We start from the raw sequence: 17,349 nt of genomic DNA on the forward strand, positions 1-17,349 counted from the left end.
AGAGAGAGAGAGAGAGAGAGAGAGAGAGAGAGAGAGAGAGAGAGAGAGAACACAAGCGTTTTCCAGTGTGTGTTACCCTATTAGGTGTCAAGGCATTTTGGATTCATGTCCATAGCCCGGGGTTACACTGCAGGTATTCTTCTAAGGTTATCCTCTCAATGAAGAGGGATGCCTGCGTTTACTTCATAACAAATCAGCTTTGAAGGGCAGATTCTAATGGTCATTACTAACTCCAGTTGCAGGCTCACAGACTGCTCATGTCTGCACTCCCCCTCCTTACCCCCAACAACTCAACTTCTGTTCCTTTGCCATTAGAAAGAATTCCCTACAGGATGAGACCCCAAACCAGCCAGCTTGTGAGAAGCAATGAAAGACGTAATTTTGTTCCCAGCCATAATTTGTCTTACAACAAACCTTTCTCTTTCTGATGATTGCATTATCCTACCTAATCTCTTTGATCAAGCATATGTGCATATTTAGGTCTGCAGCTGGGTGAGCTTCTTTACAGACCCTCGGCAAAGTCCAGAATCTGCAAACAGAGTCACGCACAGCTGTTTCCTTGAGCTTGCTCCATTAGGCTCTTTGCAAGCATCCTGCAGTGCACTGCCTTGAGTTTGCAGGGAGCTGGCCTCTCCTACTCTGCCTGCATCCAGACCTCACTCAGCCTGGGCCTCCAGCACACTGAAGTGTGAAAAGTTGTTGTGTTTATTAGCTGTGAACTCATGGACCAGAATGAACCACAGCAAGCCAGGCAGCATTCCATGCTGCTGCCTGAAAATAACAAGCACGCCGTAGAACACATGACAGAGGTGACAAACAGGGCCCGCTGGTCTTGGTAGCCAGCAGCCTTCACAGAGCACTGGTATTGGACTGCCACTTCATGGCGTGCTTGTCAGACCAGACAAATGATGTCTTAGAAGTTACGTTCCATAGTTCAGGAGTTTGGCTCCCTTCCAAGCTCATGTGGTAGCTACCCTGCACTTAGCCATCCACAACAGACAGAAAAGCATCAGTTTGAATTATAAAGGTTTGAGGCATGGGGAGTTACCAGTTCAAGGAGCAAATCAGCATCCAGCTAAAACAGTTTTCTCCTTTTGACTTTCTCGCTTCTCCTTCTGTTTTGCAATCCTTATGAATCGGACTGCAGCTTTGCAAGAAGACTGCTCATCTAAAAGCCTAAATTACTGAGTAAATTATTACCCTGTTATTACAAGTGAACCAAGGGAAGAGGATAGTATCCTTTGTGCTGTGTGATTATGGACGAGTCATAAAATAGCAAAAGCTGCGTCTGCAATGGAAATCAACACAGATCTTCATATGAGCAACTAAAAGGAAGTTGTAAATACTTGTTTAGTTCAAAGTAGCAATGACAACGTGGTACAGCTCATTTGCATCTTTCCCTGCAGAAAGGTCTGTCTCACAGGGTGCTCTCTTGGCCTTCACAGACACAGACACTGGGAAGTTGACTCACATTGGTCACCCAATAAAATAGACATAAATAGTCCTTATCTGGGTGACATTGATTTCTCTTGCTTCATTTGGTTGTGATGATGTTTACAAGTCTGTGCTTGAAAAGGAATCTGAGGTCATAGTTTTGTTAACGATCTTCATTCACCTCAGAATGTTGGAACTTTGTATGACTTCTAAAATGGTTGTAAGCACGTCCATGCTGTGCTTGGCAGCCCTGTCCCTCCAGATGTTGCGGGTAAAAGCTGGCAGGACTCCTCTTTCCTGTCCACCCCTACCCTTTCCTTTAATGTGCCATTTCTTCCATGCTGCCTGTGTTTGTGGTCTTATTTAGTGTTGGGAAGATATTTTATGCTTGACACAGGAGGAAAGGAAATGATATGTGAAAAAAATTACTCCCATTTTAGAATACTTTGAGCCAAAAATTTGGAAATTTTAGTAATTTTCCTTCCTTCTTCTTTCCCATTCCCCCCTCCTTGTTTTATCTTTCTCTCTTTTTTTCGTTTCTTTTTCTTCCTCTTTCCCTTCTTTCTTTTTCACCTTTTATTCTGCAGAGATGGAGTTCATATCTCCCAAATATCTCATTTTACAGCTATAAAGGAGTTGTATATTACAGCATTTTAAATGTGTACATATGAACACCAGGAACATATTGCAGAGAACATTTCTGGATATCTTTTAGGTTCAATTATGAAAGAATTATAGTAATTAAGACTAGAAGTACAGAGTTAAAAAACTGCAGGCCAATATCAGAATACATTCTTTAACAGCTATCAAAAAGTAAATGTGGGTCTGAAGATAGGATTCCTCTAGTCTGGTAATTAATTGTGCTTACAAAATGCAGTTTAGATTTTAGATGGAAAGATAGTTGCTTTATTTTAAAATAAAATGTTCTGGGGGAAAAAAATGAATCTAAAGATGTCAGAATTTTGGTTAAATTTTTCAGAAACTTATTGACCAGGAAGGAACATGAGATACTGTCATAGATTATAGGTGCATGTAACAGTTTTCAAATGTCCATGTGTGTACATTTACAGAGTTTTATTAGATGTGCATCTAGTGTCATGTGAGTTATACTCAAACATTTAAAAATATCGGTATTGGATAAATGTTATGCTTTCTCACCTGAATTGTAACAGAAAAAAATTCCTATTCCACCAAAGATAGGATTTTCAGTCGTGCCTGTGTTCTAGAATCTAAAGGCCAAAATCAGACTTCTAATCTCCACAACTCACTGGGGAGAGGAACAATAAAGTGATTCCAGGACCCCCAGTCAGTCTTCAGGGTATTGGCAGGAGTTTCAGGTTTAAATAGAGAGAAGCCTGGGGGAGGGGCAGGTGGTAGACAGCAGTAAGCAGTTCCCAGTTTAAGCAAGGTCTAGTTGACCATTCTCTCAGATCTGGCTCTGCCAGGTGTTCCTATTGCTTGTTCTTCAAGTCTGTCTCTCTCTTGCTTATGAGAACAACTGGGTTCCCCTACAGAAATGGCCTCTGCTTGAGGGTGAGCTTATCAAAAGCCTGTAGTGTTCCTAGGAGCTAGGATAACTACAGGTTTAGGGCAATGGCTGGCAGTGGGATGCCTCAGTTACTGCCACCTTTGTACCTTCATCCATCAAGGCATAGGTTGGGTAGTACTGCTCTTACACAGACAGGAGGGGTTAACATGCCTATATGCAGAGCGGAACAGGATTCTGACCCAAGGATTTAAGACAAAACCACGAGTGCAAACTGCAGATAGGGATGCCAGGTTTCTGTCCTGATTATAGTGAATGGATAAGGCCCACTGAGCCTCTTGCTTCTAGCATAGGCTGTTTCTAGGATGATCCTGCTAGCATAATATTTAAAGGGTCTTTATAATATAACCAAAGTAGACATTTTAGCTTAAGCCCCAACTCGCAAGTTTGTCTGTGTACTTACATATCACCTACATCAAGGGACAATCAAGGGTCAAACTTTTGAATTGGTAACAATTGTCTCATTGGCATTCATGCCACTTAGCAAATCCCTTCTCTGAAATGTGAGGCAAATTTGAATAATCCAACCACCCTTTATTTAAACCGGTAAGTGTAGTTCTAAAATAGGACTCATAGCAAGGACTCATTAGGCTGCCTTGCTCATCACTGAGATGGCAGGGAGCTGGGCATGTACGGAGGATCCTGCTGCTTCAAGGACCACACACGAAGGACATTTGGTCAGCTCTTCAGATATGCTTATATGTTAATCTCATGTACCTTAGCAATGACTGTAATTAGAAAATTAATCAAAGCAGCGCGTGCACAAGTCCGCGTGCGTGCGCGCGCACACACACACACACACACACTCACACACTCATACATAAGCTAATGCCAAGCTATTGTTTGTTTCAATCACTATTTCATATTTGAAGATGACATGTTGTTGGAACATTACTATACTCTACACTTGTCTCCTTAATTAGTATTTTCTCAAACCCCCCGGGCTGTATGTTTAAGCATTATTATTTCAACACTTTGATAATTAGTTCTGTGATTATCACAGACACTTACAGGTAAATATTTTTCACAGATAGCCAGCAGATCTGTTTGATAAATCTTTCTCTTTAGGGTTGGTTACTCACTGTATGTTAGGAGACTGCTGAGTGAAGTGTAAATTTTATATGTGGCTTAATAATGAGAGTCTGATCTGTCCCATTTTTCTGTGTTGTCCCTGCCATGGCTTCACCTTGGAAACACAAACTTTGCAAAGAGGAGACCACACTTGTTTTTTTAAAGAACCATTTCCTGCTCTGTGTGGATTCTTAACGAATGCCACTTGTAGATCATATTGGTATTGATATTTGATTGTTCCCTTATACTTCATCTTCTAAAAAGATGTGTCAGTGAGGATTTATCCCAGACCTGGTCCATGTGTAGCTAGCCATCATGGTCAATGTCCACGTCACTAATTTGGGAGTTTTAGGGTACACGGAGTGTGTTCCCTGTTTATTAGGAGTGAATGTATTAAGATGCCCTGCCCTTCAATTTACTTATATATTTATATAAAACAAAAATTAGGGATCGTCTCTGTATTTCAAAGGCAGGGAAATAAAGGACAAGAGCCAGCAACATGTCGCAGTGAGTAAAGGCACGGAGAGCCATGCCTGACAGCCTGAGTCCAGCTAACCTGCATGCTGACAGCAGAGCGCTAACTCTGGTGTGTTATGCACACACACAAGTAAATAAGTATCCCTGTTTAAAGACTAAGATTGATCAGAGGCCAAGAAGACAGCGAGTTAGTGAGAGTGATACCTTAAGTTCTTTTGTGTTTTCCTCAAAGTATCCTCCTAGGCTGAGGATGGCAACCATGATGACACGTTGGTTTCATGTTAACTGATGGAGAATGCACAAGCATTGGTGGAAGATGCTGATTTTATGTTTATGTTTTTTTTCCCCCTAGTGTGTGCTGTATTTGTGGGCCTTGAAAATTCTTTACCCCAAAACACTGTTTTTACTTCGCGGAAACCATGAATGTAGGCACCTCACAGAGTATTTCACGTTTAAACAAGAATGTAAGTATGTGGAGAAGTTTCCCTTTAATGTCATAGAGGTTGCGTTGTCATGGTAACTGATACATTAAAAACATCATTGTGTTATTCTCTGTGTAAAGGTCAGACGCTTTAGGTGACATTATTTCATGTCATCTTTCTAAACAATGGCAAGTTTAAGAGTACATAATTTATTTTAAAATGTATTTGTATAGTTCTTGGGGAATACCATACAATGTATTTTGATCATACTTAGTCTTCACTCACCCCTGCAAGGATCGCTCCCATCTCTCCCAATTGCATTGTTTATCTACTCCTAAGTGTGGGGCCATTCAGTAGAACATAGTCAACTTACCATGGCCCACACCCCGAGAGAACACTAACTTACCCCTCCTGTGGAGGCCACCCGCTCTCCACAGTGTCTCAGTCCACACCCCTAGAGAACACTAACTTACCCCTCCTGTGGAGGCCACCCGCTCTCCACAGTGTCTCAGTTAGTGCAGAGCTCATGAACCAATTCCTCTTCTTTGCCAGAAGAGGGGCAGAAAATTCTACGAGGCAGAAGTTGGAGTTCAGAAGAAAACAGTGCCTTCTTAACGTGACCAGAGCCCTGTACCCAGGAACTTACAGTGGCTGTGCTAATCCACAAAGGGCTTGCACCAGATCAAGCCAGAATGTCATTTTTAATTATAAGTGCTTTATCAAGTGACACGTTAATCTGAGCTGAAGTTTCATGTATGCCATAAAACAAAACTAGTGTTTGCAGTAGTGATTCTGCACTTTAATCCTACTCCAGTCAAGGAAAGGAAATAGGGCCCCGTTGAACCTTTGTTTTGGAGCCCCATCAATGTCAGCTGACTTCTAGGATGTTAGACAAAATGTTGACTGATGCCTTCCTGTAGGCATCGGAACTCAGAAGAGGGGATGCTTTACGCTTTATTTTCCTTTCCTCTGTTTTCCCCATTGCTTACTGAAACTTTAATTCCTTTTCTCTCTGTAATTTGGTTTTATATTCAGTGAAGCATAAAGACTTCCCTAAAAGCATGAGCTGTGAGTCAGTATGGAGAAAGCAGAACGCTACGAGGCAGAAGGAGCTTCAGGATGTTTTGTGGCAGCTGCATTTTTACAAAATCTTATGGGAATGCCAACCAGCCTTACGGCACTTTCTGTTACTTGTGTATATGTGGGGGGGGGGGGGGGGGGGAGGGGAGGCGCGTGCACATGCGCTACAAAATATATAAAAAGGTTTGCATGTATTAGACAAAAGATTAAACAATATGGATAAGTGACAAAAATAAAAATATTGTATATTACGGTTAATCCACGAGTCTTAGAAATCCTATTGATTCTGTTTTAGAGTGTCACATTGTCACATTCACATTATCCTTGCAAGAAAATCTTAAAAAGAAACAAGGTGGTGTCAATGAGATGGCCCTAGTCATAAAGGCAGGAGAGTAAATTCTTGCTTTTTACATTTCAAAGGTAAAATAAAGTATTCAGAACGCGTTTATGACGCCTGTATGGATGCCTTCGACTGCCTTCCCCTGGCTGCGCTGATGAACCAGCAGTTCCTGTGTGTACACGGTGGTTTGTCTCCAGAGATTAACACTCTAGACGACATCAGAAAAGTAAGCTCTGTTATTGTCCATGTCTACTCATTCCCTGTCCTTCTGCAATCACTAGAAGATATTAACTGCCTTGCCTCTGTAGCCATTTGCATACTCTAAAGTTAACATAGCTGAATACACATTCCTTAGAAGCCACCTCTGATGCTAGCTGAAGGACTTGTGATTTTGTAGTTGGTCTTGGCACACAAAAAAAGAGTATGACAGTAAAGTAGTTCAGGATGTATCCAGCCACTTCTATGGTCACACTTCTATGACTTACTAGCTTCCCGAGGGCCTTCATATTAAATCTGATTTCCAGTTATAAACTGCTTTGTCATTAGCTTCCTATTACACTTTAAACACTGAGCAAAAACCACTGCTGTCTGTGCCACATGAGAGAAGGAAGGATAATAGTGTTTTGCACACAAGAGGACATTAACACAGAGAAGAATCTGAGGTTTATTTAATGAGCTTTTGTTTAATTTTTTAAGGATTTATTTTACAAATTAATGGTATTGGGGCTGGAGAGATGGCTCAGCAGATAAGAGTACTGGCTGCTCTTCCAGAGGACCCAGGTTCAATTTCTAGGACTCACACATGACAGCTGTCTATAACTTGGGCTCCAGGGATCTGATATCCTTATAAAAGCATAGATGCAGACAAAATATCACGTACATAAAATAAAAATTAAAAAATAAAAAAGCGATCGTGTTTTATATGTATCTGTGAAATGTTTGAGCATGTGACTGCAGATGCCTACAAAGGCCGGAAAAGAGTCTCACGAACAGCCTGTATGGTGCAAAGCAAGAGGCTCCTCTTAAAGGAAAAGCTACCTGTTCTCAAAATCATTCTGTTAGATACAATAAAATAAAGCCACAGTGAATGCTCATCTCGATTTTAAATGATGGTTCTCTGCAGGCGACCAGCAGAGTCTCAAAACCCAGTTTCTCCTTCAAAAAACAAGACAGGGATAGTTTTAACCCGTGATAGCGACTGTGTCATTAGGATGGGAAAAATAAGGAAATGACTTAAAGAAAATGGTCAAAATGAAAACAAGAAAGTGTAAGGATTAAAGAGCTGAGAGAAGCAGACAGGGAGACTAGGGGAGATACTAAGTGGGTTCGTCATGAAAGAGAAGAAGGAAAAGCCAGAGAAATAAGAGGAGCCAGGAGAGGTGAGGACTTGGAAGATGGGGTTAAATGACATTTCTCCCCGTCTAAGATGCTCATCACTCAGAGCTGGGTTTCTGTGTGTTCTGAATTCTAAGTGTCCAAAGATGAGTATTTTGTTCTCTGTCTTCTATTTTTCTTAGTTAGACCGATTCAAAGAACCACCTGCTTATGGGCCCATGTGTGACATCCTGTGGTCAGACCCCCTGGAGGACTTTGGAAATGAGAAGACTCAGGAACATTTCACTCACAACACAGTCAGGGGCTGTTCGTACTTCTACAGGTGAGGACCCCGCATGCTGGAGCGTCTACCTAACAGTCTGGGAGTTTAAGATGTGGTTGCCTAATAAATAGATGTGCTGTATGGACGCCTGCATGTAAATGCACACATTGTAATTTCTGAGAATAAGGAAAGATTGAAAGAGCTGGATCTGGGGGATGGGATGGCTGCAGTTGATTAAATGTACTAAAAGTTGACTCTATTGCATGAACTGTGGGGAAGTTTCATTACTAAGCAAGCCTTTTTTCATCCATAAATGTACTTATGTTCTCCCAGTTCTTAGAACTTACAGCAGAAAACTAACTTCTCCTTGCTTGACTAAATCACACTCAGTTCTTTCTTACATAGTGTCAAGGGTTTGGGCCTTCCTGGATGTTTGAGAACCATCAGTTATAGAGTCCCAAGTAACCCCTCAGATGCGTGTTTTGCACTTTGATAAGCCGCAATGAAAATGTCTTAATGGTGTATTTTACATTTGCAAATGGGACTTGAATTTTCAATCACTTAATAAAAGGACCCAGGGCATATTTGGGGTTCTGTGTGTCTGGTCTACTTTGCTGATGAGACACCTCACTTTTAGCTGCTGCATCTGATAATCCTAAATTAACCTGGCCCCTTTGCATGGGATTTAATGGTGGGGATGTTGCTAGAAGGAAATTGATAATGAAAATAATTGGAAATTTTAAATTCTAGAACACATGCTGGGTTTTGTTTTATTCTCTCTTTCAACTTCAAAAGTAACCCTGATTTCATTCCATGGAAATAATAGTCATTTCCACCGAGCAGTGTGAGCCAAAAACTCAGTAAAACAGGCCATTTGTCCACTAAGCTGGCAACATCCTCTGTCACTGGCTATTCTATAGTGGAACATTTCATTTTACACATTAAATTTTATTATGGATGCTGTTTCTCTTTTCATTTGTGGGTATGATTGGAGAATTAGTGAACATGACTTCATACTTTCTGTAAACCATCCTGCTGAGAGTGCCTTTTGTTTAACATATCAATAGTGAAGCTTATTCTGAATTGAAGTGTAAAGTTACAGATTATCTTGTGTTTTGGAAGCTGAGATGCCAAATCCTATGAGTGTAGAGGGGGAAAATTCTCTATAGTTCTGAAAAGCTTAAAGCTTCTTTTTGATAATTATTTGACTTAAGTATAACTTTTTATGAAGATGTCTGTCCTTGTAGTAAAAAGTTGTTAGAAGTAGATTAAAGCCAAGGGTTAGATCTTTCAAATCTGGTGCTAAAGCCCCAAATTATGTAGGTCTCTAGGTTACCTGTTGTGTTTCACTAAAATAACACCATACAAAATCCAAACAGGGTTTTAATGTTGCATCATGTTGTATTTATCCACAGTACAGCCCTTTGTTCTCAGTCTTCTGGGTCAGCCATTCAGGAAAATCTTACTCTGAATGAAATCCCTGAGTAAGCTTATAGACTTGCATAATATTTTTGTTTTGTGCCCTAGTCACTTTTTCAATGGCTATGCTAAGACAGCATGACCAAAGCCACTTATAGGAAAAAAAAAAAAAGAAAGAAAGAAAGAGAGAGAGAGATTGGGGCTTACAGTTTCAAAGGATAAGTCTATAACCATTATGATATAGAGCATGCGCAGACTTGGCACTGGGGAAGAAACTGAGAGTTTACAGTTTTGACAACAATCATGAGGCAGAGAGGGCTAACTGGAAATATTGTGGACTTTTGAAACCTCAAAGCCCACCCCTAGTGACACACCTTCTTCAACAAAGCCACACCTCCTAATTCTTACCAAACAGTTCCATCAACTAGGGACCAAATATTCAAAGATATGAGCCTATGGAAGTCATGCTTATTCAAACCAACACATTCAGTGAACATAGACAAAGGCATAAAATATTATTTAACATATATTCTCATATCATATCACACATTCTCATACTTTTGCTCTCCTCATCATATGAGGTTCTTCACAGATGTTGGTCTTTAGTCTTGACAAATATGATACTGTGTGGCTGAATGTCTGAGTCCACAGCTTGTAACACTGACAGAGGTTTCTGGTTTAATAGTCTGTCAAAGGGAAAGAAGAACATCTCATTTACACAGAGGTTTTTGATACTTTTGTCTTTAAAATCTTGAAAGGATTGGAGATGGTCATTTAAGTTAATGTTTTAAAGTTCTTCTTGACAAATACAAGTGAGCAGAAAATTAATGCAGGAACTTAGTAGCCACTTCCTGTTAGAGTTATTAGCAATAATTTTGGTATATAAATTTATTTTGCATGTATCCATATAGTCTGGATATTTAATTTGATACACCATCATATCCACTATTTAACATTTTATCTGGGCTATGGTTTAAATAACACATAGCCGTGTGTGTGTGTGTGTGTGTGTGTGTGAGTCTGGATATTTAATTTGATACACCATCATATCCACTATTTAACATTTTATCTGGGCTATGGTTTAAATAACACATAGCCGTGTGTGNGTGTGTGTGTGTGTGTGTGTGTGTGTGTGTGTGTGTGTGTGTGTGTATGTGTGTGTATGGATAGGGCTGGAGAGATTGCTCAGCAAGTAAAAGTGTATACTTCCCTTTCAGAGGATCTGAGTTCAGACCCCAGCACTCACATCTGGTAGCTCAAAACCTCTGTAAACCTAGCTGCAGTGAACTCTTAACATTCCTGGCCTTGGATATCTGCATCCATGTATGTACACACACACACACTCACTCAAGAAAGAAAGAAATCTAAAAGCTTTCAATGCATCTGGATGATTTCTTTCTAGAATTTTAAAATTATGTTCTTGAAAATGCCATACATGTGGCTGAGGCATTTTGCTTTCTTTCTCACATCAACCCTTTTATCTTCTTCCTACTGTCTTCCCACACACCTGTCCCTTTCCCGGATTCATGGCTGGTGACATTGTTAAATGACTCATTTGGTTTAATCAATATCATACTTGTGACCCCTGAATTGGGACAAAGTATTTGATTGAAACAAACAAAAAAAAATCCTTAAAACTTGCTCTCCCCCCATCCCAGGATTCCCATCAACTTTATAATTACAGACCATAGCTTTCACCTCAAATGCCTGAACTGTTTACCCAGGTAACTAAGATACTAGATGTAGCCCAGTGTTAGAGTGGGGATTAGTAAGGACCGTGACATATGGAAGAGAAAATCTTCATAGAAAACTCTTGGTAGGATTCGGGTTTTCTGTTAGCTGTTCACATGTGCATCTGATGAATCATGGCAGCACTGTATTCTGGATTTTCTGCTTTTCGGTGTCTGAGTTAGTTAGGACATTCCAGCATTGGTCTGAAAATCTAGTCTTGAGATATACTGATGTGAATATTGGTGTGCCCATGGCTTACAGTAGAGCCCCCAGCTCTCCATCTCTCTCAGGCATCTCTGGTTCCACCACCACCACCACCCCAGGCTACCGTGTTCTCCTTTAAAGTTAAGCTCTGCTCCTCTGCCTTTCTTTTTTTCTAGGTCTCCATCCTAAATATCCCTCCAATCTGAAATCACAGTGATCTATTTCATTGTCTGCTAAAGTTGAACATTACTTTAAGCCTTTTTTTTCTTGTTTTTATATCCAATAAAATAGATATGAGGATACCAAAGGACATGCATAAAACTGTTCATTGCACCAGTAATAATACCCAAGAAACAGGGACAATCCAAACACCTACTTCGTAGAATAATAAACTCTGCTGTATCACAATGTACAGATAAATGTAGAAATACCAACTTTGCAGTTAGATGTATAATCAGTCTGTGTGTGTATACAGTAACTATTATAACTCACATATGCATTAACTGTGGCAAATGAAATGTATCTAAACAAAGCCACATGTGCCAACGTGACAATATGGATAAATGATACAAATATGATGATGAACAAAAGACCATCAACAGTCATATAATGAAATGAACTCAGCCTACAAGAGAACTCTATAACATTGAAAGCCAAGGAGACAGTCACTCTCATAAGAGTGGCATCTGTGAGGAAGTTTTGGGTCTGTAAGAACTATTGACAAAGGTGCCCTCTCTGTGAGGGGGCAACATCAATAAAATGTTAGCCTTTGTGTTAGGAATGTAGTTCAGTGGTGGAGCACTTGCCTGGCATACAATAAGGACCCGGGGTTGATTCCCAGCAATACAAAATAAGAGTTTGTTTAAATAATACCTGCTTGCTACTTTTCAAGATGCAGGAGAGGACTGAGTTTTGCAGAAGTTTTCGCAGAAAGAGTTGAAGCCTCAGAATCTAAGATCTAAATTCCTTAGAGGACCCTGGGGCAAAGGAGAGGTACAAAATGTCCTAGGAAAAGAAGGCTGACTGGAACCCCAGGGTGCCCCAGGGCTGAGTACCTATTACTAGACCCAGGCAGCAGAGGAGTAGAGCATCTGGACAAGCTGGAAAAGTTAAGAACAGGAGGAGGAGGGGGAGGGGGAGGGGGAGAAGAAAGGCGGTAGTGATGTCTTCCTGTACATACCATGTCAGGGCTGCTCTGCTGCACTGAAGCAACCAGGAGGACCAGCACCATCTACATCCCCTACCTCTGCCTAGCACGCTTAACTGCACTTGTTGAGTCTCTCTCCGTGGCTGCACATGAACTCCAGAAAGTTATCAGTCACTCAGAAGAGCAAGTGGAGAAAGCAGTGGGTTCCCTCTGCTGGAATGTCCTGTTGTTAAAGGGCAGATCTATAATCCTACTTCATATAACAGTATGCTGAATATCAGGAAGGTCTGAGGTCCAGACTATAAAGGCAGCAATGTTGTAAGCATAGGGGAGAGGTATGCTTACCTGGAACGGTCTTATGGGGTCGTTTACCACATTGTACAAGAACTGGTCGTGTCAAGAGGAAAAGCAGACAGGGAAAGTATCTGCCCCGGCTTATGCATGCAAACACATTATAGCCATACTTGCAGGCAAAATCTGGATTAAAAAGCCTATGGTATTTAATTCAACATTCAACGTCTAAAGTATATTTGATCTGTTAGAGAAATATAAATAAGAAGACAAGCAGATTGAAGCCAAATTTACTGCAGTCGCTCACGTGCTCTCTTCAGCCTTCGTTATTCACACGCAATCTGTAAGCACCCTCTGTACAGAGTCCTAACCCTCTCCTGTCTACTGACCCACATCTATCATGAACTCTTATGCAAGCTCATGTTCTCAGTGTTCCTTCATGACTGACAGACTAGGGGAAGGGAGTGTGGGGAATTGCTGCCTTACCCTGTAATGTCTATATAATGTCTCATGTCTATATAACCTATGGGACATTTTATGTTTGCTGTATTTTATTGCCCTGTAGATTTTAAAAATCTTCTTAAAATCATATTGAATGCTTCTACCCAATTTATCAAAGCCTTCCTGATAGAAGTAATGTATTACACTTACCATATCACTCTACTCAGCCTGGCCTGCCTTCTAGCAAAGGACACAAACCATTCCCTTGTCTTACGTTTCCATCCCCCTGTGGAATCCATGATACCAGGGCTCCGATACAAAGTGCACACATGCATGTGTGCGCAGATGAGCCGAAACTCTTTGTAAAAGAATCATTTTTGCCGAAGAACTAAACCCTTCTTACAGTCTGTATTAGTTACATTCCCCTGCTGTGACAAAAGGCAAGTCAGTGCAGTCTGAGGAGGGAAGAAGGGTGCAGCCCCCCCATGGTGCAGAGGTCAGGGTGGCTGCTGGAAGGAGAGAGAGAGAGAGAGAGAGAGAGAGAGAGAGAGAGAGAGAGAGAGAGAGAGAGAGAGAGGGGAATGCTGGTGCTCAGGTCTCTTTCTCCATTTTATTCATGCCAGGGCCATCACCCAAGGAGTGTGCTACCACATATGCTAGATCTGCCCACTTTGATGAGCCCAGTGTTGAAATATCCCACAGGGATATGCCCAGAGGTTTGTCTCCTAGGTATATGTAGTACCTGTCAAGTTGACCATCACTGCTAACCATCATACAGTTGATAGCTCTACCTATATACACTATGTTAGAAGTATTTCTTTGCCTGTTGACTGGAGAATTTGTGCAAATATATAGCATAGAAACTATACTTGTCTCACATTCTAAATTGTTTCTCAAAAGTAGATTTTTAAAATTTATGAATATATCCATGTGCATATTTGAGGTTCTTGTAAATATTTGTAGTTTATTTATAAAATATTTGTTTTCTGACCTTAATTTCAATCGTCAAAGGTTTAATGGTTTTAAATTTATTTCAAGACATCTTAGAGCAAAGGCGTAGCAGTTTTAAACAGCGTTTTCCACTGGTTACATTTATAATCTCGGTTTCAGTTTTAATGAAGTTTTGATATTGCAGCTTTCTTCTTTAATTTTAATTTAGTTTTTACTCTGGGTACATGAGGAGTGGGTGTGTGTGAAATCGAGTGTGCAAACCAAGGCACACATGTGGAAGTCAGAGGACACCTTTCCTTCCTTTCTGCATGTGTGAGCCTCATCTGACTCAGAGAAGCACCTGTCCTCAGAAGCAGGGAGCCGGTTTCCGGAGTGCTCTGTGGCTGTGCTGGATCCCAGCAACATCTAGATGTCTGTGTGATTAACGGTGACTCCTGGAGACTTCCTAACCACCTCTCCTCTTTTCTCTCTGTGTCTGGCAGTTATCCGGCTGTGTGTGACTTCCTGCAGCACAATAATTTGTTGTCCATACTCCGCGCCCACGAAGCCCAGGATGCAGGGTGAGCAATGCCGAGGGACCGTCAATGATAACCATTTTGTCAAGTGTTCTTCCACTAGTTAGCTTAGGCGGTGCAGACTTCCTGTGTCCAGGTGTATACCCAGAAGGAACTACTTTTAAAATGCACTTCTAGCAAGACAGATATGGTGGATTGGCAGGAAGAGCATGACTGCTGTTATCTGCTTTTACATTTACGTTTATGAATGTTAAGTTCATACCATGCATTAAGTTTATGGATCTCTTTAACGTCACTCCATCTTTAGAGTGAAAAAGTCTGTTTCCATTTGTTTTCTTAAGTACTTGCTTTCTTAAAGCTACCTCCCCTTACTTCCAGTTTTGCTTTTACTATAATGTCTCAGTTCACAAAGTGAATGAGCATCACAAATATTTAAAAAACATAACAAGTTGTTGAAGTTTTATAGGGGTGACTTGCAGACATTTACTAAACAAAAGAAAACAAAATACTATATCCTATCAAATAATTCTCCAGAATTCAGTTTGTATTTGATAACTCTTAAAGCTTAGTTTTAAGAATCTGGAAAACTAAGAAATGTCAAGTGTTTACCTTGTCACGTGTTAGTTTTGAACCTGATTGAGAGAAAGAAGAAGGGAGAATCATCTTAGAAATTGAGGTCTGATATCCTTTCCTGTCAGGCTTCAGGGAGAAGACTTTGATTGCCTTTAAGGAAATAAAATAAACTCACCCCTTTGAATTTTGAATTTTCTGAAATGTAAAAGCACTCCTTTTAAAAATCTGCATGCTGAAGTGGGATGTTGTGCCCTCCGACCGTGGCCCATAAGGTACATGTCCCTGAAACCTGACAAACTCAGGTTCTTGTGAGCGGTGACTTAGCAGGTAGGAGCTGGCCTGGCATTTTACAGTCAGTGTGTTGTCGCTGATCATTGAAGTAACCTGTTTGTTCATGCACATTTTCAGGGTTGGTCACACTTTTCAGGGTTGCAGTGGGCCATGTTATTTTGGGTGTCTTTTCTATCATGCTAGACATTGAGAACAGACGTTTATTAACTGTTTTACATACAGGAGATAGTTTGCTTGCATAGAGGTGGTTGACTTGATCAGCTGATGTCGATTCATATCAAATATGTTTAAATACGTTTGTTTAAAATGACCTTTTTTTATAAATGAGGAAATTGAGAACATATCATGTAGTTTTGGTTTTTGTTTGCTTGTTTGTTTGTTTCTTTTGGTGAAGGGTAGGAATACCTGAGCCTTGACCCTCTACTTTAAAGAATCTCATTGCTCACTTATAGAGTCTGTGATCTGGACTGTCATGTTGCTTTTGAATAGTTTTCTTTTGGGGGGAAGAGAAAAGCCTGTTTTACTCACTTCCACTATGACAATCCCTGCCTCTGCCCCCAATAAAAGCATAATTCCATAAATAATCTGAAATAGCTTTAAAAGGTTTTTAATAGGGTGTTTCTTTTGGGAAAAGCCAATGTGTATTGCCAGAAAAAATCAAAATCTGCTTAAATTTAAACCTTTAACGTGGCTGTCTATATAAAGGTACAGTTTGGGTTACTTTTAGAACTCAGTTACATTAAGATACCAGAAACAAACAAGCAAACATGCCAAGAACTGATAACATACTGTTGTATAAGAATGCTTCTAAACTGATATTCTTCAATGTGTAAGATAGAAGTCATAAAGTGTATTGTCATGGTGATAAAACAAGAGCCCCCACCTCTAGTTCTTTTTTGGTAGGTAATTGTAGGGTTATATTATGAATTCTTTTTACCCTGATAGAGGAGAAGTAGCGGGATGGCTTCCCATGGATGTTCATTACCGATTGATTGATTCTCACCCTGGTGAGACAATAATCTTTGCTGTGCAGACACCAGCAGAGCCTGCTAATAAATAAAGTTCTAAAATAGAAAGTCTCGGTTAGTAAAATTCATGGTTTTAATGAGACATTCTTTGAAGAAAAAAAAAAAACCATCATTGTGTGTTAGAAAATCACTAGCCACAGATTCCTATGTAACCTTATACAGAATAGTTTACAGAATGTCGGGCCTGGGCTTAGTGGTTCCTCTTTTTGTCTCTTTCAACTGGCTTGATTTGCCACTCTCTGAAAACCACCATGGTCTTGGGTAGCTTCTGTCTTTTGTGTTAAATACCTGAAAAAGAATTAGAACTCTACTGAGCTCCTCCCATCCCTGAGGTTTGCCAAGTTTTAAAGATTTACCCATTTGAACCACCAGTGTGATTCTAGGTTAGCATTCTTGTCTCTCCAGATCAATGTCTATGTTCAAAAGACTTAGCGAGGTTTTATTTAACACTCCTCATTGGACCCTCTTTGCAGGTGTGTAAGTTGGTGTTCATGCTCAGCCTGCTTATGACCTTGTGTTTGTTGTCTTCAGGTACCGCATGTACAGGAAAAGCCAAACAACAGGCTTCCCGTCTCTAATTACAATCTTCTCAGCACCAAATTACTTAGATGTGTACAATAACAAAGGTAAGTGTGACGCCTTGGTGGCATCCTAAGAGGTTTGTGCCTTCATGCTTTAACTGATTTTGACCTATGTATTAACATTTTTTAATTAATTTATTTTTTATACTCCATATTCCATTCCCCACCCCACCCCCATCCACCCTCCGACTGCTCCACATTCCACACCTA

General features: G+C 40.4%; 1 protein-coding gene across 2 annotated transcripts in view; it reads left to right on the forward strand.

Annotated features, from left to right (window-relative positions):
• Positions 1-17,349, forward strand: part of Ppp3ca (protein phosphatase 3 catalytic subunit alpha) — a 266,778-nt gene that overhangs the window by 202,567 nt on the left and 46,862 nt on the right. For both annotated transcript variants that reach the window (XM_029475530.1, XM_021157311.2), the window contains exons 4-8: positions 4,881-4,992; positions 6,451-6,596; positions 7,888-8,027; positions 14,634-14,711; positions 17,090-17,184. In XM_029475530.1, the coding sequence (XP_029331390.1) occupies positions 4,881-4,992; positions 6,451-6,596; positions 7,888-8,027; positions 14,634-14,711; positions 17,090-17,184 (571 nt within the window). The remainder of the gene's footprint in view (positions 1-4,880; positions 4,993-6,450; positions 6,597-7,887; positions 8,028-14,633; positions 14,712-17,089; positions 17,185-17,349) is intronic.

This window comes from Mus caroli, chromosome 3, assembly GCF_900094665.2.
Source record: "Mus caroli chromosome 3, CAROLI_EIJ_v1.1, whole genome shotgun sequence".
NCBI classification, from domain to species: domain Eukaryota; kingdom Metazoa; phylum Chordata; class Mammalia; order Rodentia; family Muridae; genus Mus; species Mus caroli.